This window comes from Delphinus delphis, chromosome 2 (assembly GCF_949987515.2).
Source record: "Delphinus delphis chromosome 2, mDelDel1.2, whole genome shotgun sequence".
Lineage (NCBI taxonomy): Eukaryota > Metazoa > Chordata > Mammalia > Artiodactyla > Delphinidae > Delphinus > Delphinus delphis.
Window position 1 is genome coordinate 128,925,876 of NC_082684.1, and position 24,670 is coordinate 128,950,545.

At 51.2% G+C, this 24,670-nt stretch overlaps 1 protein-coding gene across 2 annotated transcripts; it reads right to left on the reverse strand.

Moving 5' to 3' along the window:
* PPCDC (phosphopantothenoylcysteine decarboxylase) lies at positions 1-24,193 on the reverse strand. 2 transcript variants are annotated; one of them, XM_060003677.1, is made up of 7 exons: positions 24,156-24,193; positions 22,640-22,682; positions 18,801-19,009; positions 6,095-6,190; positions 5,083-5,211; positions 1,277-1,445; positions 1-886 (listed from the first exon to the last, which is right to left on the reverse strand). In XM_060003677.1, exons 3-7 carry the CDS (start codon positions 18,984-18,986, stop codon positions 801-803), a joined length of 666 nt encoding a protein of 221 aa, XP_059859660.1. In that variant the 5' UTR covers positions 18,987-19,009; positions 22,640-22,682; positions 24,156-24,193; the 3' UTR covers positions 1-800. The 2 variants fall into 2 exon arrangements, with proteins under 2 accessions (XP_059859660.1, XP_059859662.1); XM_060003679.1 differs by lacking the exons at positions 6,095-6,190; positions 18,801-19,009; positions 22,640-22,682; positions 24,156-24,193 and adding an exon at positions 6,242-6,372.
* Positions 24,194-24,670: the final 477 nt, after the last annotated feature.

The window sequence follows — 24,670 nt, forward strand, 5'->3', positions numbered from 1 at the left end:
GTAGTAGGGTAGGCATTTTGCATACATTATCTCATTTAATCCTCTCAACAACTCCACGAGGAAAGTGAGGGTCAGAAAGGCTGAGCCCTGAGCCCTAGTCCCACTGCTAGTATGCGGCAGAGCTGGATTTGAACTAGGGACTGTCTGGCTTCTGAACCCTTTGCCCTTACCTGCCATATGATATAGGAACTAAGGACAGTCAGTCAGTTGCCAGCCTAGACCCTTCCCCGGCCCCGGATCTCTAAGACCACAGAGAGGCTCTAAAGGAAGGACAGAGTCTCCCAGAGAGTCACTTTTCTTTATTCTCAGTACCCCCAATCTCACAGCACGGTCTGTGGGAAATCTCAGGGCCTTGCCACCTCGCAGTCTTCCTTGCACCCCACCAAGAAGCTGAAGCTCCAAAGGTCTGGGGATCTCCCGCTGTGGCTCTTTCTAAAAGCAGTTCCTGGGCACAACGTTGGATGAAGGTTTCTCGGTCATTCCCAAGTCCCCTTCCCAGAGCACAGGAACAATACAGCAGCTTGCTCCCCTGGCTTGCTGTGCCCATCCCAGGAAAAGGTGGGGAGGAACTCCAGAAAGCAGGTGTCTCTTGGTTGAAAGAAGTTGGGACCTGGGCCTTTGGTCTAGTTTAACCTGGGGCAGGTCACGCTCCTGGGGAGGCTCCCGAGCAGGCCCAGGCCAGACCACTACTCAGCAAATGCAGAAGTCTTCACCATATTTTGCCATAGTCCACCTTCTTCACCAACTTGGCCTGAAAACACCTGAGTTCAGAGGGACATGCGTGACAGAAATCCCCGGGTTCAATTCTGCTGGAAGCCACCGTGCTGGGAGAGGACTTCTTTCACTTTGTCCACAATGGTGCCCACCTCAGCCATGGCCCCCAGACCTAGGGAGCAGAGTTCGGCTATGACCCTGCAGACTGAAGCAGGGGACCATCCCCCACCCACCCTCACCCACTGCTCCCCGAGTGTCCCACCCAGAGCCCAGTGCCTGAGAAGGCCAGGACCAGGCCTGAGCCAGACCCAGCAAGCCCCTTCTGAGACGCCCCCAGGACAGGCCCCAGGAATAGTTACAGCAGCCATCTTGAACTGTATGGGCTGCATGCCAGGGAGGATACCAGGCAGTTTACCTAACAACTCTGAGAGACAGGAATTACCATTTCCATTTCCCAGATGAGAAAGCTGAGCTGGAGGTCACAACAGGCTGGGATCTGAAGCTGAGCCCTGCCGCGGCCCCAGGCTGTGGGAATGAGCTGTGAGCCTGGCCAGACACCCACCTTGGTCTCCACAGACCAGCTTCTTGGCCACACAGGGGATCTCGACATAGCCGAAGGCCTTGAGCTGGCCCACCTGCTGCTCGGTGATGGGGTGCTCCCACATGGCGGTGTTCATCGCCGGGCAGAAGAGCAGGGGCTTGCTGCGGTCCCAGGCCCGGATGACACAGGTCTGTGAAGAAGGTAGGGGGTGCCTGCTGCTCTGCCTGCCACCCCTCCCCGGCCTTCCCGAATTCTACCCTCTGCTTCTGGGCCACAGCCAGCTGAGGACTTGGGATGACTGGGAGCCACTGTCTGAAGGGAGCTGTCTCATACTTTGAGGTTGGGGCTGTGTCTCCTGGTCCCTCTCACCTCCCCATAGGCTCTGTCACAGGACCCTACACACAGGAGGTGCTCTACCAATGCTAGCAATGGCCTAGCCACCTCCAAGCAGACCTCCCTTGCTGTGCAGAAAGGGCTCCCTCTGCCCAAGCCTCTGTCTTCCTCACAGTCAGCCACACCTCACAGACTGAAGCAACCCTGGGAAGCAGGGGGCAGGCCTGCGGTTCCCACAAAGCTAAGGACCACACTGCCCAGCAGGTGGGCTCATCTATCCTGACACCAGCTCTACTTGAGGCCAACTAAAGCTTGGCCATGAAAACAACATCTTCCACATGACAAAACCCTCTCCCACGTGTTATCTCATGAACCCTCACTGCGACCCTGTAAAGAAGTTGCTGTCCCATTTCACAGAGGGGAAGCCGTACTTCCCAGAGGTGAGCCATTACCCAAGGACACACCAGACGATGATCCAGGGCAAGGCTCTGCACACCGCGCATGCCATCCTCCACTGCATCGTGCAACCTCACTACCTCCTGATGTCCAGGCCATCCCACCAAGTCACATACCAGAGCAGCTATGAAAGGGACAGACCAGCTCACAGAGTCTTTAGCGCTGTGAGCTTTGCAATCACGTGGACCTGGGTTCAAATCTTGCTGTGCTATCTGCTGTTACTAGCCATGAGAACTTGAACAAGTTCTTTTATGCCGGGAGTATCAGCTTCCTCTCTGCAAAAGCCCTCTCACTGGGTGGTCTTGAGGGCAGAGGGTGAGAATACTTATAAAGCTCTTTGCACAAGGCCTGGCACAAAGTACAGGCTCCAGAAATAGTAGCTCCTGTTATTATTACAGGCATAGGCTCCCTGGGCCAGGGGCTGCCTCAGGGAGAAATAAGCTCTGGGGCCCGCAGGAGTGTGCTCCCCTGAGCTCTGACTGTTTCAGGCGCCTCCGCCTAGGCTGTGGGCCCCTCAGGGAGACAGCGGCTGGCACACCCCTTCCCTGAAGTGGAGCCTGTCTGCAAAAAGAGGGGGAGTCCAGAGAACAATGCCACGAAGAGGCCAGGGAAAATGCCTGCCCTCCTCAGTGCCCCTGCCCTCTCCTGGGGACAGGAAGGAAGTTGGTCAGCACACAGCCTCAGGATCTGGGGGCTTGCGTCATCCCAGACACAGCGTTTGTTTCCCACCAAGTCCTCACAATGAGGCAACCTGGCTATGAGTGGACAGTTTCAGTCCACACTTCCTCTTGGCCCTGTGCCACCTGCTGCTTCTGCAGAAGTCATGAGCATACCTAGAAGAGTCCCTTGACTGCGTGTGGGGCAGGTGTTGGCAGGGCTGGGGTTCTCAATGACCTCTAAGGGAAGCACAGCAACTGGAGCAGAAACTCAACATCTCCATGCCCCACACCTCTCTAGCTTTTCTCACCTCATCTCAAAACTCAGCGCTTCCTGGACAAACCACAGCTCCTCCAAACCTTCCAGCACAAGAGGGCCGGAAGGAGGCATCAGTTCCCACGGTCACTTCTGTTTGGCCCATGTTGTGTGCAGCACCTCAGGCTCTGCCCCTGGGAATCCGCTTGGGTGGAGAGAAGGCTTGGATCCGGGTCAGGAGACCAGCTGCCAGCTATACTGGTGACCCAGGGAAGTCACCTCCTCTTTCTGGATCTGCTTGGTTATTTAGCACAAAAAAGGGCTAGAGCCTGAGTGGGCCAGAGGGCAGACAGAGATGCACATCACCCAGGCCAAGGGCCCTGAGACTGGGAACACAGGTTCATACCTAGCGCACTGCTCTAATGGCACCCCAAGTTCTGGACACTGGAAAGGGAGACGATCTGAAGGAGGGAGGAAGCAGGGCAAGCTTCTTTTGGGGAATATAAGGACAAAACATCTTTTGAGAGAGCACAGAGCCACAGACCATGATGACAGCAGTGTAAGATTTGCAGTTCTTTGAAATACTTGCACCTTCAAGGGAAACCTTTGAGGCAAAGGGCCTCAGGGCTGGTCCTGGGAACATATTCCACTGCTCAGCCAACTCAGTAAGAGGGAACCCCAAAGATTTCAGGGAGTGGTGGCAGCATTGAAGAAAAGAGGGAAGCAGAACTTTCAGGAGTAAGGAAGGAGCCCTCAGAGAATCGGCCCAGGCCAGGGCTTAGCTCCTAGAGGTCGGCGTGCTTTGCCACATCAGCTGGCTACTGACCGACCAGTGGGAAGCCTGGAAATCTGGTGAGATGGTGCTGGTTACACACAATGCTGACGCACTTAGATGAAAGTGGCCAGGAGCCTGACCTGCTCCGCCATCCTGTCAGCCAGGCACTAGCCCCACCAGGAAGCCTTCTTGATAACACTGCTCCTAGGCCTGCCCTCCTCTGCACTCCCCCACCCCTGCACCTGCCACACAATCTGTGTGCTGCTCTTCTTCTGATCACCTGAGCTCTATTCCAAATGATGCTTAAATCACTAGCAGCTTCTTCGAGAAGTACCTTAAGCACCAATCAACAAGCATATGAGGAGACTAACCTCCTATCCAACCCCCAAAACCTTGACCCAGCTTCGTTAGTCACTTCATTTACTTTGGCTGTTAGCCAAAGTAAAATGACTGATTGCCTCATACATACAATAAGCATTTCCTGAATGCCTACTACATGCCCAGTACTGTGCAAGGTGGTGACGCCATTGTCAAAGGACTGACTGTACCACACACCAGAGCATACGCTAAAAACCCTCTCCTTCCAGACTGTCAGCTCCCTGTGTCCTCTGTGTCCCTCCACACAGGGCCTGACACATGGCAAGTTAAAGCTCAATGGATGAGGGAAGAGGGATGATAAGGGAGAGGGAGGGGGACCACACCCAGTCTTCCCAGGATGATCATGTAAACAAAGGCTCTTTAAGGACAACAGCTCCCTGGAGGTCCCCCAGGCCTAAGACAATCCCCACTCTGTACAGCTGGACTTCTCTTCCTCTCCTCCACCTTGGGCCTCTCGTCCTTTCTCCTTTCTTCCCCTTTAAGCTTTCCATAATATACAGGAAAACCACATCTCAGCTTTGTGGCTAAAGCTACAGGAGAGATAAGTGTGCCTGAGAGATCCATACAGAAGTAAACGCTCTTATCCCGATTACCCATGTGGATATCCAGGTCCTGGTGGGAAGGCAGAGCTAAGGTGGGCAGGCAACGGGGCTGGGCAGGGAGACCAGCAGAAGAGCATGTTGAGGGCAGCCCATGAACTATGGACAAAGAAAGAGCAGCTGAGCATCGGGGGGCAGGTGAGAGGTGGACACCCTCAGAGGGCACCCGCAAGTCGAGTCAACCCATCAGAACCAGGCCTTCTACCCACTTGCTGGAGCACAGGTGAGGCCAGGTGGAGGGTTGTCCAGGGGACTGTGTTCCAAGCAAACAGGCCCACCATAAAGGGATTCCAAGGTGAGAACAGAAGCAGTCTGCAGCTCAGCAAACTGGGAGTGAGGCCCAGGGAGGGAGGAGGGCCCAGGGAGTCACTCACAAGCAAGTTGTCACAGATGCCACTGGCCACCTTTCCCAGCGTGTTGGCATCGAGAGGAGATACCAGCATGAGGTCTGCCCACCTCCGCAGGTCAATGTGGAGAACTGGGTCGGATCGGCACTTCCACATCTGGCAGAGGGAAGGAAGTGGGGTCACCGGGCCGGCCATTCTCTCAGTGTGGAGGGAGGAGCGGCAGGTGGGGTGAGGGCCAACACAGACCAGGTACACTAAGTCAGGAACCCAAGGGAGACCACCTGAGAGACCCCCGCCCAAGTTCACTGCCACCCCTCTTGCAGCTAAGCTGGTGAACATTGGCTACGGAGCCAACAGCCTGAGAGAAACCAGCCCTGAGGAAACAAACGCCCCTTGTCTCTCTGAGCTATTCCCTTTATGGTTTGGTTTTCAAGAGAACTGACATCTGGCAGGGAACTCCTGGCCTGTCTGCTTGAGGCGGATGCTTGGGTTGTCCAAGCCAGTGGAAAGGCTCTGGGCGGTGAGAAATGGAGGGGGCGGGGTGGGGAAGACGGGCCAGCCAGAAATGTTCTAGGCTGAGAATGTTTAAAAATGCCTGGCAGGGCACCCCTGTGAGGCCCACACTCGATGTCTAGTGAATCGGCCAGTGCCCGCCCCTCTGCAGGAGAGCAAAAGCAGAGCCCGGCAGCCGTGGGAAGTGAGGCACTCTCCACAGCCCCGACGCTGGGAGCCGCGTGGACAAGGGTGGTGGGAACAGAGCTCCTCTGTGGTTTCATCAGCCCAGATAAATACAAGGACACTCAACCTCAGGCACAGGGCCAAAGCTGAGGTCTGCCTGAGGTGGGAGGAGACTGTGGGCCTCCTGCAGGCCAGAGCTAGACAGATGTTTTCCTCATTGCCTCTGCCCAGAGAGCCCTGACCGCTGACTTGAGCCTGGCCTGTCTGCTCCAGCCACCAGAACCATTGGCTGCAGGGAGGATGGTCCTGTCCGATTGGTACAAACACGATGGAACTCAGCCCTGGGGCCCCCAGCACTGACCTCCCATTCATCAGCGTCGCTGTAGAGGGTGACAGGAACATCCTGGGGACTGTAGAAATGTTTGGCTCTCTCAGTTGTGACCACTGCTACTTCCAGCTGTCACCAAGAAAAAGTGGAGTGGGGGTGGAGAAAGAAAGAGAAACTTACCAGAGCCACCGGCCTGGAGGCCACACGGGGCCAGGCCAGCAAGAGCTTTCCTCACAGCCTGGCTGTGCAGAGGACTTCTCCCTCCGAGGCAGCGAGCCCCATGTTTGCATAGCTACTTCCGCTGTCACCCGAAGGTCAGGCCTCACCAGGTGCAGCCGTTTCACTTCCCTATCTGAGGCGCTGCCGAGGAATGAATCACCAACTGCCCAGCGTATATAAAGCTGCAGGCTCCTGCCGCTCAGGCAGAGACAGACAGGAAGGGAAATTAGGGCAAGAAGGCCACGCAGGCCATGGCAGGCAGGAGGGGCCACCCCAAGGAGGCTCACAGGTCCTGAGCTCTGGGCCACACCACAGATCTGCCCTCTGCAGGCAAGGCACTGGGGAGCTGGGGTCCTGCATGTGGTGTCTGCAGCCATGGCCCAGAGAGAAAGCAGGCAGAGTCCCTTGCCGTACTTCTAGGAACAAGGCTTCGTGGGCTCTGGCTGCAGACAGGCTCCAGGAAAAGCAAATCTGTGTGCCCTACACTCATGGGGCAAGAGTGATATTTACCTTCACACTACTCATTTAGCAGATAAATTAATAACGCAAACAAGAGGGATGGTTAAGGTGCTTAACAGACAGAAATAGCACATGATAGGGTGAACAGCACTAGACCAGTTCCCATTACTTGTAAAACGAGATGTCAGACTAACAAGCATGCAGATTAAAGGGGCCCAGAAGAGGTGGCTGGGAGGGGAGGGGTGTAGGAAATCACATCTTTGGGGGACATTTATCCAGGAGGGAAAAAAGTCAAGGGTGACAAGGACAGAATCATCAACTAACCAGAGCAAGGGTCATGGGTGGCAGTGTCTGGGCTAGATGTGCTCTTTGGCCTGCATGGGGTTACAAACTTTTTTTTTTTTTTTTGCTGTGCCAGGCAACATGTGGTACCTTAGTTCCCCAATCAGGGATCGAACCTGCGCCCCCTGCAGTGGAAGCACGGAGTCTTAGCCACTGGACCACAAGGCAAGCCCCGGGTTATAAACATTTTTAAGCCAAAATATACAAAATATACAAATATTTTTTGTATATTTTGTATACAAAATATACAAATATACACACAGAAAATCCAATTTCCTGGCTCCTTTTAAAAAACTGAGTGGGACTTCCCTGGTGGCGCAGTGGTTGGGAATCTGCCTGCCAATGCAGGGGACATGGGTTCAAGCCCTGGTCCAGGAAGATCCCACATGCCGCAGAGCAACTAAGCCTGTGAGCCACAACTACTGAGCCTGTGCTCTAGAGCCCGTGAGCCACAACTACTGAGCCTAAGAGCCACAACTACTGAAGCCAGCGCACCTAGAGCCCATGCTCCGCAACAGGAGAAGCTACCGCAATGAGAAGCCTGCTCACCGCAACCAGAGAAGGCCCACGCACAGCAATGAAGACCCGACTCAACCAAAAATAAGTAAAATAAGTAAATTTATAAAAAAACAAAACAAAACTGAGTGCTCTGGCACTGCTGGGCCCACATTCCTGCTTGAGAATGACTTGGTGGGACTTGGTGGGGCTGCCTCTTTGGATGGGCTGTGCCCATGCCATTTCAACCTAGTCCCTGCCCCTCCCTGTAATCTCACCAAGGCTCCCTCTCCTCATTTGTTTCCTGCCTTTTGTGGGTTGTCAGACACTGTTCTGCACAGTACCTAGGAGTAAAGCTGGAACCAGGGAGTAGAAATCTCAGAGAGGCAGACTGCAGAAGAACTTCAAAAGGTCTGGTGCTCCCAGCTCTGCTGAAGAGCTCTCAGATTTGTCCATTCTCCCACTCACTCCCTCTTGGAACCTACCATCCCCCAAACTTGTACAAAACCCGAGGGACCTCTTTAATGGTCATTTAAACCAAACTCCTGCTGAGCCGGGGAGTCCCTTCTAGGATAGCCCTGAATGAGCCTGGTCCAGTTCTAAGCAAGATGGCAAATGAACAGGGCTGCTGTCCCTCCATGGAACCCAGCCCTGAAGATGTCACAGGACCAGCACAGGGAGAGCAGTGAAAGGCAGGATGGTGCTGAGACTCTTAAGACACAAGACAGTAATGACGTAAGGTGTGGGGCATAGTAAGTTAGAACTAACCACAAGAAGAATATATAACTTTCGAACCAGCAGAAGAAAATTCAATCTACACAATAAAGGATAGGGAAAGGAAAAAAAAAAAAAAGCAGAGAGAACACATGATAAGCGGAAAGCATTAAATAAGATGGAAGAAGTCCTAATAGAATAGCAATTATAGTAATTATATAATTGGCTAAACTCCCTGATCAAAATTCAGACTCTCATACTGGATGTTTTAAAATCCATCAATCACATCAAAATGTGTCTGAAAAGACACATTTAAGACAAAAAGATATATAAAGCTTAAATAAAAGAATAAACTTTCAGTTAAATAAAGTGGATTAAACTCTACTCCCTCTCAAAAGCCCACTGAAATAAAAGTAAAGTGATTTTTTTAAAGGTATGAATCACCAGAACAAAGAGAAGAGGACAAAAACATAAACAAAAACCCAGCAGTTAAGATATATCAACACATAAGATATGGAAGTGGAAGGAAGCATTAACAGATCAGATTAGATCAGACAGGATCAGATTTTTTTTTTTTAATGAACATTCCGGGAACAAAAAGGAACTCTTGGAAATTAAAATTATAAATAGTCAAATAAAAAATTCAATATAAGTTTAGAAGAAATTTTCCAAAAAGTAGAAGAGAAAGATAAAGAGATGGATAATACTATTAAAAAAGATGAGGTGGTCCAATGGTTAAGACTCCACGATTCCACTGAAGGGGGCAAGGGTTTGATCCCTGGTTGGGGAACTAAGATCCCACATGCCGCATGGCACAGCCCAAAAAAAAAAAAAAAAAAAAAAAAAGATGAGATCAGAAGACCAACTCAAGAGGTCCAAAATCTGACTAATAATGAGTTCCTGAAAGGGAGAACAGAAAAATAGAGGGGTGAAAATTACAAAAGAAATAAAATGAAATTTCCCCAAACTGAAGAACTCAGAGGTAGGAGCCATCTCTTCTGCCTACAGAGCTCTGAGAAGGTGGCAACCTGTTAGGCTCAGGGAACCTGAAGTCTCATGTCCCTGGCATCCACTGAGTGTAAATCAATGGAACCTGAGCCCACATCAGCTCTCCTGGAAGCCACATCCTCCTACTGAAGTATATGGGGTTTGCAATCAGCAAAACCTCACAAGTTCTTTTCACCCATGTTGCTACTAAACCACAAGCCTCAAACTGTACTTGCGTTGTTACTTTCCCAAACGTAGCCCCTCACATTTCCCTGGTGAATTCCACCTTTCCAGAGTTGGCCCAGTGTTTGCTCAGTCTATGTAAAGAGCTCCAAAAATTTCAATCCTGTTCCTCCTGGCCTGTTCTCAGCCAGTACCACCATCAGTAGCCCCAAGACACAAATCCAAATGATGAAAAGGACAAGGTCAAGAGCAGAGCCCTTCACCAAGGTTCACAGGTTGGGGGGCTGGGGTGGGAAAGAATCAAGAATGCACCCTTTCCAAGTAGGATCTTTCCCTGATTATAAACATGCTGATAACATTACCAGGTGGTCCAGGGGGATGTCCTAAGATTCCATCAAAGCCCTCACCAAATCCAAAAATACTCTAATATCCAAAATAAAATAAAATAAAATTGATATGGCTTTTCCCCAGCGAGCCCAATCAAACTCCAGTAACAACCATTTTCTAAGTGCTTTTCTAAGGGCTCACAAGCTTTTTCTAATTTGTGGAGCCTACCTCTTCCGCCTTTTTGATAAATGGACATTAGTCATCTCCAGCCTCTAGCCCCTCTGCTGTTTCCCACACATCCTGTAGGTCACCAACCACAACCTCAGCACCCCAGGACAGAACTTGCCAAGTTCAGGAGATGAATCACCCAACTTGGGTTCAAGTCTCTTCTGCCACCATTGGTCCTTTTTCAAACTCAAAAGAAAAAAATGGAAGCCAAGTGGACTCAAGAGTCCCTGCCATTTCTTTCTGTCCCCCCACTAATGTTATACCATTGGCCTCCAGGACCAGGCATTGTTCCATTGCTCTTTTTCTAAATACAGGTAAGAGCCCTCTTGGTCGTTCTGAGTTTCACTGCAGGCTTCAGCTCACTCTGGTGACCTCTGGACCATATTCTACCTTTATCTTTGGTTATATGTCCTCCTTTCCATTTAACTGCTTTCCAGTCTCCTTCAACAGACGGCTTCCCAGGTAGCCATATCAGTTTCTGGTCACTGCCTTCTTTTCCTTAAGAGGACTACTTTCTTTCATTTCTAAGAGCTTCCTGACCATCCTGAACAATTTGCCACTTAAGATCACCCCAGTTCATCCTCTCTCTATTCTGAAATTTGGAAAGCTGCTTCCTGAAGATCGAGTTCCCCTACTCTTCCCAACTCCCAAACGGCCTGCCAGTTCTCAAAGTGAGGATTGTGCCTAGGGCCAGCCTTCAGAAACATTCCCAGTTTGGTGATGGCCCTGTTCAGGGGCTCCCTCCTCCCTCTCAGCTCTACCTTTTCCTTCCCTCTGCATGCCCCTCACAGTCTCCCCCTGGCTCCTGGGGAATTCCAACCAGGGGTCCAAGTAGGCCTCCCACCCTGGTCCATAGCTGCAGCTTGAGATCTTCCCCTTAAGATCTTCCCCTGGTCTCTCAATCTATCCGTCTCTGGCTACCCTCCCAGGTTACACTGTCATTGTTAGGGAGCTTCTTGGGGTCAATGTCTTTCCTAAAGAGTGATGTGAAGAGTATGTAATAAGCCCATCCTTCCCAATGTCCCTCCCTTGACCCCTATCAAGCAGCCACCTCTCCTTGGCAGTGACCCTGACCCCGGTGTTGTCTGGCAGGCCCAGGCCAGTTTTTCTGGTTTTAGAAGTATGTCACTTGATCTGATTCTTCAGTCCTGTGGGCTTTGTTCTTTCATTTTCATTCACTCTGTAAAAAGGTCCTGGGAGCCAAGAGCTAGGCCCTGGGTTGGCACACATTAAAAAAAAGAAGGCATGTTGTGTTACCTTCTGAGATACTAAATAACTTGGACTAGTCACTCATTCACCCTGACCTTTCCCTCAGCAAATGCTAAGGAGTCTTGGCAGAGCAGAAAACTCCTGAGGACAGGAACCCTCCTTGGCTTTCTCTTACACCCTCCTGGGTCATCGTAGAAGCGGGGCTGGACATTAAAACAATCTCTCACACACATCAGAGTTCCTGAAAGGCAGCTCTGTGCTTGGCCCCCTGGCGAGACCCTGGCCAACAGTTTTTATGTCTTAATATTTTTAACCTGAACTTCTGTGTGATGTGACCAAGGCTTGGCCAGACCCTATTACATAAGCTGCCTGCATTTTGCTTAGCATTTATAGAGATTTCTTCCTGAAACCAGTTGGCAAGTCTGGTGTTCCTTTCTCTGTTGAAAATACATCAGCAATCCCATCTGGGGCTCCTGGGGAGTCAGGGAGGGGAAATGGAAAACAGAATTTGGGGCAATATTTCCATTTTTACTTTTAGGCCCCTGGTCTGGCCCAGGCTGCTTCTGGGGCAGATATCAAAGGGATCTGTGGAGAAGCACTTTCACAGCCACAGGATGAGATAAATCCCATGGCTTGAATGTCCACCACCAACCTCATCTCTGGCCTCTATCCATTACAACCATGAGCCAGTAGCACCCTCTCCTCAAGTATGACAACCAAATGACATTGTCCAGTGTTCCCTAGGAGGCAAAACTGCCCCAGTTGAGAACCGCTACTCTACAGAATCATCCAATAGAACTCTCTGCAGCGAAGGAAACATGTCACACCTGTGCTGTCCAGTATGGCAGCCTCTAGCCACATGTTGCTATTGAGCACTTGAGGTGTGGTTGGTGTGACAAAGGAACTGAACTTTTGGTTTTATTTAATTTTAATAATTTAAATTTAAATTTGAATGTGGCTAGTGGCTACCGTGTTAGATAGCACAGCTCTGGCATATACAAGGAAAGAAGAGCCCCAGCTGGAACCCCCAGCTCAGTGGCTAGAAAAGAGCAGTTTCTAGTAGGGCATGTGATGATGGCTCCACAGGAGACTGATGAGGACTCTAAAGAGGAAACACCGGCTATGACTTAACCCGGCACAAGGCAAGGAACCCAGAGTTTTAGTGGCTTAGTCCTCTGGGCTGACACACACAGCAGAAGACCCCGACATTGGGCCTCCCAGTGTTGACACTGGTAGTGCCTGGGGCCTGGGGGCCAGCCAAGAAGCTGGCATGACTCTGAGCATGGGGGTGGTGGGCATACTCTAGAAAAAAGGACTCTGGGTGCCGTCAGCACATGGAGTTGGGGTGGGGGGAAGCTGTGGAGGAGATGGCCTCATTAACAAATCCCTGAGGGAGTTCCGGTTGGCTGAGTGGGTGTCCCAATGGCTCACAATGATGTCTCCACTTGACAAACATTTACTGAGCTTACTACACACATGGGAGCCAGAGCTGGTAAGGGCTCAGTGTGTCTAACAAGTGGGTGGGGTATACATGACCCCTGACTATAAAGCAAGACAGACCAGGCAGGAGTCCACAACTGCCTGGGGCTTCTCAGCCTCATGGCCGTGTTTAGGTGGAGTAGAGAATGCCCATAATCTGAGCTCAAGTCCACTTGCTGATGGTAGTCAGGAAACTGGCCTTGAGCCCCAGTTCCGCCAGCCCACTGGCTAGGGGAATCTCTGGCAAATTCTTCCTCTCTGGCCTGGTTTCTCCTCCGGAGCCATGAGCCATCTGGACCACAGGGCCTCCAGGGGCCCCTCCAGCTCGCTGCACCTCCCAGCCCTACTGTGACCCTTGTCCTTTCCCAGCAGGCTCTGCCGTTCTGTCCTCTGCCTCCAAACCGGCCTCCTGGGGGAGCTGGTATTCTAGTCGCATGGCCCATCCTGCCATTCAAGCAGGGCATAGCTGCTAATCCCTCCCCAACTAGAGAAATTTCTAAAGAATGAAACTAGAGAAGCAGACTGCAGAGGCTCTCCATAGGGACGCTATTCTGGAGTAGCAGGGAAGGACCCTGGGTGCAAGAGCCCTTGGCCCAGGGCTGGCTGCCTCCAACCAGTGGCCTGCAGAGGTCACTCCCTGGGGGAGCAAGCCAGGGAAGGATGGGGCTAGCCAATCCAGCGCAGGTCCAGAAAAATGCCTCAGAGTGCTACTGCTGAGTAGATTAGTTTCCACAGCAGGAACACAGAGCAGGCAGGTGGCCCCTGCCTGGAAAGAAAGAAAAACCTCAAATCAGGCCATGTTTCTCCTGCTCTCCTTTCCTCAATGAGCATTATTAAACAAACAAAAAAAAAAGCATAAAATTACAAAGAACATTCCATGATATCCCTATTAAAAGCCCCACTGACTTTAAAAAATAAAATAAAATAAGGGGACCTCCCTGGTGGCGCAGTGGTTAAGAATCCACCTGCCAGTGAAGGGGACATGGTCCGGGAAGATCCCACATGCCACAGAGCAACTAGGCCCGTGTGCCACAACTACTGAAGCCCATGCACCTAGAGCCCATGCTCCACAACAAGAGAAGCCACCGCAGTGAGAAGCCTACACAACGCAACGAAGAGTAGCCCTCGCTCGCCACAACTAGAGAAAGCCCATGCACAGCAACGAAGACCCAACGCAGCCAAAATTAAATAAATAAATTTATTTAAAAATAAATAAAAAATTAAAAAATGAAACAAAATAAGTACATAGAGAGGTTAGAAAATCAAAACTGAACAGAATGACACAAAATGCAAATCTCCCTTCCTGCCCCCATCTCTCCACAAGGGTAACCACCTCCAGGGGGAGGACCACAGGCAGTAACTTTGATACGTGAACACACAAAAGGAATCATACTATATGCCAGCAGTTGGCAAACCTTTTCTATAAAGGGCCAGATACTATTTTAGGCTTTGTCACAACTACTCTACTCTATAGTAGCAAGACTGTAGCCATAGGCAATACTTAAATGAATGGGTATGGATGTGTTCCAATAAAATGTTACAGACACTGAAACCTGAATTTTATATAATTTTATATGGCACAAAATAATCTTCTTTTGATTTTTTTCAACCATTTAAAAATGTAAATAGTTTACATATGTATGGTTCGTAGGCCATACAAAAACAGACAACAAGAATTTGGCCTGTGGGCCACACTTTACTAACTTCAGCACCTTGCTCATTTCACTTATATCTTGAGGACTGTCCCATATCAGCACACAAGATCCACCCATTCTTCTGAACTGCTGCCTCCGAATCCATCAAGAGGCTGAACCACAACTGCACCACAGCTCTATTGTTGGATATTTTGTTTGTTTCAGTTTTCTTTTAAAATTATAAACAGTGCTAAAATGAACATGCTTGTACATTTGGTGAACTTTTGTACCCTATAGCGGCGGTCCCCAACCTTTTTTGGCACCAGGGACTGGTTTCATGGAAGACAATTTTTCCACGGGGCAGGGGGATGGCTCAGGCAGTAATTCGAGCGATGGGGAGAGGCAGGCAGATGAAGCTCCGCTCAGTCGCCCGCCGCTCACCTCCTGCTGTGCGGCCCGGTTCCTAACAGGCCGCAGACCAGTATCGGTCCGTGGCCCCGGAGTTGGGGACTCCTGCCCTATAGGGTTCAATCCTATGGGTGAAGCAAGGGCTGTGACCATTTTTGCTTTCTCTAGATATTGCCACAACAGTCCTCCGGAAAAGCAGAATTTACTTTATTCTGCATACGAGCAGGGCCCTCTACCTGCACCCTTAACAGTCCTGAATGTCCTCACAGGCATTCTGGAAACAGCCTTTTCTAAGGCCAAGGCCTGCCAACTCCCTGGGTGGGAGATTTTTTCCACTTTTAGAAATCCTCTTCTGGCTCTCAGTCCTGCTGACACCTACCCAGCAAAAGCTAGAGAGGTGTTCTGTTTTCTCCTCCATAGTGAGGAGGGTACCAACCAAAGGGCAGAAACTGACTAAGCTAACTGCTCAGACGTAAGTGCCACTCAATTACATGACGATCACAGAACTGCAAAACAGCCACAGCTCCTACACCCTAGGACCTTCTCTCAGGCTGCCTTTGGTCCTAGTGCTTTTTGTCCTCACATCTAGAATCTTCTACCACTCATGCCAGAAGAGGCCTTGGAGATGCATCATTTGGGTACCTGGCCCCCACTTTATTGCAGGGATAAGAAAACTGAGGCCATAAAAAAGACCTGACTTGCCCAGAGTCCCAGCGTGAGAAATCCTCTATGTGCAACGCCTCTTTTGAGGGAGGGCTGGCCCCCACTGTCCAGCTCCTCCCACCTCCCACAAAGCCTCCAAGGCTTCTTTGCTGGTGGCCACTCTCTCCAGCTGCTGGTGACTGAGGCAGAAAACCAAATCTACCCCTCCCCATCACTCCCCCATAGTCTCCTTGGTCTGGCTCCAGGTCAATGGTCCTCCTGGGAAGCCTCAACACACTGGTGGATCAGGAGTAATCCTGAGCCAGGTCTGTAGAATCACCCAGCTCCCTGCCACCCATATCCCAGCTGCTCGTTTGCTAGTCAAAATCTAGGGATCCCTAAAGGAGCTCAGCAAAGCCTCAAGCATGTGAATCCATGACTTAGGCAAAGAGCTGAGAAGGACTGCACCGAGGGACAAAGACTACTCTTGGAGGTGACCCAGAGGGGGGCACTGGGGAGATCAGTACCATCAGGGAGTGTGGGGAAGAGCCAGGGGAAAGGCCACCCCCCCGGGGCCAACACAAGGCAAGCAGGGATTCCCCCTTTGGTTACCAACACCTCACAAAGACTCCACTGAGCAAATCCAGGCTCTCTGGAGAGCTGTCTACCCGCAGGATGAGAGGGGTGCGGGCCCCTCCACATAAGCGGATGGACGGTGGCTCCACGGCTCTTCCCACATGGGCCGTCTACCAACCCCAACACCCCACACCACGTGTGGCTGCCCCAAAGGACACGACAACAAGGGAAAAGGAGAGGGGGACGGACAGGAAACAAACAGTGTTAAGCGCTTCCGTGTGCCAGGAGCTGCGCCTAGTTGTGGGCACAAGATGGCAGTTTCATCTGTGTCCCCCTCCCCCAGCCTTGCAAACATTCCCGAGGGGATGGGTGGCAGCCATCATCTTTATTTTAAAATGAGAAAGGCAGGCTCCTAGAGGCTAAGTCAGGCAGTCCTCTCTCCTTGTCACTGCCCTTCTGGCTGCCTGACCTTCAGCTTCAACTCCAGCCAGAGACGGAGAGCCAAGTCCCATTCCACATGTGGCCTGTCCCCCACAGAGGCTGGACTAAAAGGCCTAGGGTAGGCTGGAGAGCCTCCCTGCTTCAGGCAACCCTTTCCTCACACCCGCATAAATGCTGGCTGTGTGGGATGGCAGGAAGCGGTGGAGCTGCCATTTCCCTCTGCTCTGAGGCTGCTCATCTGTTTCCTGGGATAGGACTCCCTGCCCCCACTTACCCCAAGTCCGGAAATTCACTTGCTCTGGGGCTATGGGAAAAGGGAACTGCATGGCTCCCTCCCTCCCCAGAGGGCGGTGGCAGAGGCTGTCGCTGCAGCAACGCTTCCAGGCCTCCCGCCCTCAAGGCTCTCGCTGGCCAGCTCCTACCAACGGTTCTGGACACACGAGGCGGGAGCAGGCCGAAGGGGTTACTGCCCCAAAGCACCAGTGACCAGCCTCAGAGCAGCCACAACACTCTCCTCCCTTCCCTCTTCTGGCCTGACTGGCATCCCTGGCTGCCTGGAGGGTGGGGTAAGGAGGTGACTTTCTGGGTATAAGTTTGTGGAAAGTTGAAAAAAAAAAAAAAAAGCAGCTTTCCCGCCCTTGCCTGTGACTCCCGACACAGTCATCTGCAAGTGAGCACTGCTCCCTGCTGGACACTTAGGGTACACCCGCCTGCGCCACCCTGAGTTAGGTGCTATGTTTGTACCAAGCAAGGAAAAAAGCACAGCCTGGGCCTCAACGGCTTAACACTCCACAAAACTAGTGTCTGACAACACAGGCAGTGTCAAAGATAACCTATGGTTCCACAGCTTGGTCAAGATTCTCTTCTTAACCAAACTTTAGTCAGGCTCCTTGGAGCCACTTTTTCAACTAGGCCCGTCTTTGGGTTTCGTCCTCCAGAACAAGATTCCTGCTAAGTTGGTTTAGCCAGAATCCCCTACGCTCGATATGTGATCAGCCTGGATATCTCATCAGGCTCCTCATCCCCCAACAGCCCCCAGATCACCCTGGGCTGCCTTCAGCAAGAATCCGGTCAGGACAGTTTTGCTAAAATCTCCCTTACCCCTGATGTTTCCTCTTAGTAATTTTCCATCCACTGACACACACACACACACACACGCACACGCACACGCATGCACACACACACACACACACACACACACACACTGCTCCTTGGCTACAAATCTCCACTTTTCCTTGTTGTATTCAGAATTAAACCCAGTTCTATACTGAGATCTATTTTCCCCTATTGCAATAGTTTTTCTGAATAAAACCTGTTTTTACCACTCTACTTCTAGCTTTTCTTTAATACATTAAATGAGTTTTAAAAGGAAGGGAGCAGGGACTTCCCTGGTGGTCCAGTGGTTAAGACTTCGCCTTCCAGTGCAGGGGGTGCAGGTTCGATCCCTGGTCGGGGAGCTAAGATCCCACATGCCTCGCAGCCAAAAAACAATAAAACAATCACCAAAAAAAAGGAAGGGAGCAAAACCACATGGGCTGAGGCAGGCCAGGAAGGCTTTTACATGAAGTGTTTGTGGAGAATTTGAAAAGGCAGGGAAAAGTAGGCAGGGCGGCACAGCCTGGAAGGGGCTGGGCCAAAGCAAAGGCCATCAGGGTGGAGCGTGGGATAGCTGGAGAGTGGCAGACCAGTGAAGGGCCTAGGTTACCAGACGAAGAAGTGGGGTTATCACCAGCTGGCTTTCACATTTTTTAAAGCCTTGAACTTTTCCCGCAAAAGAATATGCCCCAGAACCCCTACATATAAAACTGATCAAAGTTGAGGTGATCTGACCAAAGGCAGGGGGCTAAGCCCCCCACCTCCAACACACTGTGGTGGCCCCTGGGCATCTCTGAACACCTGAAGGAGCAGAGTTTGAAACCAGAGCTGCGGGCAGCGGGGAGCCCCTAAGGTTCCAGTGCATTTGGACTGACAGGACACCCATGGTGTCTAACAAGGAGGGAGGACAGAGCCACAATGTCCAGGATGGGGTGAAAGCAGAGGCAGGGAGCACAAGGCAGCCAGGGGGCGCTGAGAACTTGCCGCACTTCTCCAGCCAGCTCTTCTCTCATGCTAGGACTTCAGGCAATTCAAAGCAAATGTTTGGGAACCCAACACCTCCGTTCACCACAGCGTTCCCTTCGCAGTCTCCCCTCACTCTCTGTCTACTACCTAATCTAGCTCCTGGTTATACTGTCACACTGGTCTCTGTCTCCACGTCCCCCACATACCAATGCACACAGAGGACTTCCACAAACACCATGATTAAGAAAAAGAAAACCCTGTGCACTGCACAAAAACAGGCTGGCCCCAGAGCATCAGCCCTCCAATGCCCGAGGCTGTCTAGTAAGCATACTCACGCCAGGAATGTCCAAAAGCCTTGACACCAGAAGAGGCAACTTCAGGGCTGCAACACTCCCAGTGACACCGACAAGAACACGGAACGGTCTCTTCACCAAGGGTGCAGCAGCTGAACACGTGGCCCTGGGTTCCATGTGCGGTCTGGTGGCTTCGAGTCCTGGGAGCCTGCCAGAACTGGGCTCCATAAAGCTCTGCCAGGATTTAGGATCTACAAGCAGAACAGGGGGTGCCTGCTTCATTCATACATTCAACCAAAATGTATTGAGCACCCTGTATTAGACCCTGGGCCAGATGCTAGGGTTCCTGAGGGGTCAACAGTCCCAGCTTCTGGGAGCACACAGTGTGATAAGAAGGTCAGACACGCTCATCCCACGTGGGTCAGTCACAATGTAATGCGGCCAGTGTCATGAGGCTGTGCTGCCTAGGAGTTACTGTCTGAGTAAGTCAGAGACCAAAAAGTAACATTCAGGTTGAGTCCTGCAGGACGAGGAAGTTTTTCAGAGAAGCAAGAAAATAACTTCACAAGAAGGAGCAATCTTGCAGAGGTGAAGAGGCCTGAAGGAGGGTGGCAGGTCTGGGGAACAGAAAGCAGCTTAGCAGTGAGGCTAAAGCATGATGGAAGTGGGGGGCAGTGGGGCGGGCAGGAGGTAAGGCTGTAAAATCAGGTCAAGGACTAAGTGTCAAGAGCAGTGAGGGCTATGGTGTGTTTTCACTTTAGAAAAACGGTGCTGGTGAGAAGTGTGGAGGGGGCCTTGGTGGTGAAGAGACTGGAGGGGGCACACAAAGGAGCCACTGCAGTGGGCTAGGCTGGCTGAAGAGAGTGGCAGGGCAGGGTAGGTTCCAGGGATGCCTGTGGGGTAGAACCCTATGCAACAAAGGGGTTTGGGTGCTCCAGGGAGCTGAGAGATTTGCCCCTCTGTCCCTCCCTGTGGATCAGGCACCACCCTACAAATCCAAGGCCGAGAAGAGACAAGCATAAAAAGGATAAAGGCCACCCCATGAGACTAGCTGCTTGGTTTCTTCCTCTGGCCCTCAGATGTTGCTAGAAGTGAGTGTTCATAATATGGCTGATGAACACATCAAAACCTGCATTCTGGCAGACTGGGCCAGCAAAACATACTCCATCAGCAACAATTATCAAGGACCAACTACATCTAGCACTGGCAAAGAAATTGGGGAAGAGACAGCCGCTGCCTTTAGGGGATCTGTGCATGAATTGAGAAGACAAGAGTCACACCTGAAATCACTTGAGATGGGTCCTTCTCTGGGATGCACCTTTTTGGCGATCACTGATTCAATCTGTACATCGGTTTCCTTGCCTTTCCCTCTCCCCTTTCCCATGACCACCAACACCCCCAGCAAGCTCCCTGAATGTGCGACCTGGTCTAAACACCAACTGCCAGACGGGTATCGGGCCTGTAGTAGGTCCTGAACATCTGCCGAATGAGTAATAAACTGTACCCTCTGAAGTAGAGTGGGGCAGAGAACAGAAGCCTGGGCTATGAATCAGGAGCCCTGGGCCCTGGCCATGGTTGTGCTCCTGACCTGGTATGTGACCTTGGCTCAGGGTCATTCCCTCCCTGGACATGTCTCTTCATCTGAAAACTGCAAAGATAGGACCAGGTGATCTCTGAAGCTGCTTCCATCAGAAAACTTCTGAGTCAATGCATGAAAGACAGAGGTAAGGGACTCTCTCTACAAGGGGGTCCTGGGAGATGCACTCAAAAAGGGTAGAATCAACAAGGGGAAGGGAGACCAAGGCAGACCCCGAGGAGGAAGTCCAGTGAGTCACCCAATGGCTATCTATGTGGCTGCACACCCATAAGGGCTCCCTCTTCACTCCACAGGCCCCTTGGCTCCTTAGGGCCTCTTTGCCCATTTTTTGCCTTCAAGACTCAGGCACATAACCACATGAGCTGAGGATCATGTTTGGGTCTATTATTCCACTTCTACCTGGAAGGGTCTCCGAGGGGCCCAGACCCTTCTCAACAGGCGTTAAGCACAGGCCAGTTCCCTAGAACAGAACTTCCCCCAAAGTTCCATTTGCCAGCGATCTCAACCTCTACGTCAGGGCCTCAGCCAGGGCCATGCTTGCCCAGAGCAGAACTGAGTCTACTCTAGGGCCTCGAGAGCCCTGTTAACAACTGACAAGGTCTAGAGGGCCTATCAGCCAGCTTCCCAGAACTAATCAGTGTGCTAGTGAGCACCCACAGTAGGTGATAGAGGCACATTCTGCGCTCTCCAGGGAAACCCGCCTGCCAAATCCCAAACCTGGACGCTGTCCTACCCCAGCCAGCTGGTGCAAGGACATGGAGATTCCTGCAAAACCAGAAGCTGAATTTAAAACCTCCTCCAGGGAACTCCCCGGTGGTCCAGTGGTTAGGACTTGGCCCTCTCACTGCCAAGCGCCCAGGTTCAACCCCTGGTCAGGGAACTAAGATCCCACAAGCTGCGCGGTGCAACAACAACAAAAAAAAACCCAAAAATTTAAAAATTAAAAAAAATAAAATAAAACCTCCTCCACATCAAATTGATATCATTCCTAGGGAATAGGTTACTGAAAGCAATCAGTTAAACTCGGGGCAGGAATCCATGCTGGTGACTTCAGCTGCTTCCCCACAGCAGGTGGTACAGCCCAAGATTTACTACTTAGCCTGCTGAGCGATCTTTGTTAAGGACCAAAGCCTACCTATCTTTCTAGAAGGTGGGTGTGGGGGGGATATGTACTTGAGGATCAGAAAGTGGAAAATTTAACCAACATCTGAAAGCAAGGTTAAATCAGTTCAATCTGACAGTCCCATGTAGGGTGACAGCCGGCAGGAGTTCTTTTTTTTTTAACATGTATTTATTTATTTATTTTTAATTCTTTTTTTTTTTTTTTTTTTTGTGGTACGTGGGCCTCTCAGTGCTGTGGCCCTTCCCATTGCGGAGCACAGGCTCCAGACGCACAGGCTCAGCGGCCATGGCTCACGGGCCCAGCTGCTCCGCGGCATGTGGGATCTTCCCGGACCGGGGCACGAACCCGCGTCCCCTGCATCAGCAGGCGGACTCTCAACCACTGTGCCACCAGGGAAGCCCTTTAATTCTTTTTTTTTTTGGCCATGCAACGTGGCATACGGGACCTTAGTTCTCTGACCAGGGACAGAACCGGGGCCCACTGCATTGGGAGCACAGAGTCTTAGCCACTGGACCACCAGGGAAGTCCCTTTTTAAAAAAATATTTATTTATTTGGTTGCACTGGGTCTTAGTTGCAGCAGGCGGGCTCCTTAATTGCAGCACGTGGGCTCCTTAGTTGTGGCAAGTGAACTCTTAGTTGTGGCATGCATGTGGGATCTAGTTCCCTGACCAAGGATTGAACCCGGGCCCCCTGCATTGGGAGCACGGAGCCATATCCACTGCACCTCCAGGGAAGTCCCAGCAGTTCTTTATGTTTACTCTCAAAAATAGATCAAATCCCAAACCAGTAAGTCTATTACTCTACCCAGTCCCTGTTAGAACCATCTATTTGCACAGCCAAGGTAGCTGTAGACAGCACCTCATTTTCCTGAGCTCTGCTCTACTCGTAGGAACTCTTGAGCAGCAGAAAGAGTTGGCAGGCAGAGAGGTTATAGGGCTGAAGGCTGTGATTACTGAGCCTCAAGCTCCCAGGGCACTAGCCATGCAGGTAGCCACATGCATACAGTCACAGCCAGAAAAATGACAGTTTCTCTGTCCTTTAGAAAGACAAGGCCAGACAGAGTAAAGAGCCTCAGCTGTGGCAGACTTGTGATGTGTAAGTCTCCTTCTCTGATGAGTTTAGTTAGGACAGAGTTAAGTAAAAGTTTCAGGAATACTTGCCAGTCACAATATGGGCAGGTGTGCAGCCAGGGCAGGACCAGGGCTAAAAAAAAAGCCAGAGGGGGTATGAGCCCAGCACAGCACAGGAATGATGAGGAACTGGGGCCTAGGAAAAAGCAGAACCAAATTTGGGTGGGTGGGCAGGGATCCAGGATCCATTAAGAGCTTGAATCCTTTAGCCTGACGTCAAAGTTCCTATTACTGGCCCCAAGAGTCTGCTCTGGCCTCATCTCCCACCAGTCAATACAACTCTGCCCCAGTAATAATGAAACACCTATAGTTCCCCATAGTGGTACTCTTCCCCCAAACCCAGTCATTAAAAGGAGTCACGTGGCCACAGGGGCACTTTAAACCCTTTCCTGCAAGGAAAGGCAAGGAACTCTTCAGGGAGAGCTCAAGGTCTTGACATTCTGCTAAGACTGCTCTTCTCTCAGGACGTCTCTGGCGGGCCAGTGGTTAAGACGCCGAGCTTCGAATGCAAGGGGCTCAGGTTTGATCCCTGGCTGGGGAGCTAAGATCCCATGTGCTGCCAGTGCGGCCAAGAAAATTAAAAACAAAAAAACAAACAAACAAAAAGACTGCTTTTCTCTCAAACCAGAAGCAGGCATGCTTCCAGAGTCTGCTACTCCTGGAATCCCATTAGGCACCCCTCCTCAAGGCCACATGTTGGGGATATATAGATATATATTACATACACACGCAGTGACTACTAGTGAGGGAGTGACTGAGAACTGCCACCTCTCAGTCACTTGGAGAGATGTGGAAAACTCTTGCCCCAAGATACCCACCACTTCCCCAGCTTGGGAATCTCCCCTGCCTATTACCTGGCACAGGCCTCCAACACTTCAAAGTACAGCACGAAGTTTTTCTCTGACAAAATTTGGCCTCACTTTCATTTTTAATGCCATTCGGCACTTTTAGGTGGAGCCAGGGGACAACTGCAATATCCCAGGGCTTTCCTTTTTCTATTTTACCAACTTGTAAAATACAGTTTGTACTTTGGGCCATCCCCATTCCTTTCTGGAGGCAGGCTCATGGATTTTGTTTTTGTTTCTTTAAGGCAAAAGGTTAAGTGTGGGTAACCGATAGGACCAACTTTCAAACTAGATTAAATGGTACTAGTTAATTGCAGAGCAGCACAAAGCCGGGATGGGAGCGTGTATATATATATATAAATGCCCCACTTCAGGATGGAGACGGGAAGGGGTCCACACACACACACACACACACACACACACAGCCACAGACCCGCAGCAAAGCTTCTCGGGCACCGACAGGAGGGAGAGAACACACACACACACACACACACACACACACACGCGCGCACACACACACACACACACACACACACACACACACACACACACACACACACACACACACACACACACACACACACACACACACACACACACACACAGAGCCACAGACCCAAAATCGCGAATGAAGCTTTTCCAGCCTCCCTCCTGCCCCACTGCGTGAAACCAGCCTCCAGAGGGCCCCCCAGACTCCTCACCCGCGTCAGGCGCGTCTCGGAGCAGCCCCCAAAATATCGCGATACCTCGGTCGCCCCTCCCACAGATTCTGACTGGCACGCAACGCTACTACAGTCGCCGGCAGCCTCCGCGACCGCGCAGACTTCTGGGAGTTGCAGTCCACTTCTCAGCCTTCTGGGAACTGTAGTCCATTCCGGGGAGTCCTGTCGGGAACACCAGCTTCCAAGTTCTTGGTACTTCCTGTGCTCATCTGGGCCTGGCCCAGATTGTCTGACCTACTTACCCCCGCCCCAGCCCCATCCCACACTGCTCATCACTGCAGCACTTAATACTTAACATTTACTGAGCCTCTTGTATGTTTTAAGTGCACAGGATACAGAGCTAAATCACTCTTCCCTGCTCTTGAGACAGAGGGACACAAAAAATTACAGAATAAGGTCCATGAGGAAGGAGAGGGTCCTAAGTAACAATCAGAGGCAGAGAAGCCCTCTCAGAGAAGGAGTCACTCAAGGTGAATCTTGAAGGATGACCAGGA

Coding starts and splice junctions, on each gene's coding strand:
- PPCDC (XM_060003677.1), bottom strand. CDS start 18,986: ATGGAGCCCAGTTCTGGCAGGCTCCCAGGACTCGAAGCCACCAGACCG. Junction 6,191..18,800: donor GGCTTTTGGACATTCCTGGC/GTGAGTATGCTT, acceptor TCTTGGTGACAG/CTGGAAGTAGCAGTGGTCAC. Junction 1,446..5,082: donor GCATCTGTGACAACTTGCTT/GTGAGTGACTCC, acceptor CCTTCTTCACAG/ACCTGTGTCATCCGGGCCTG.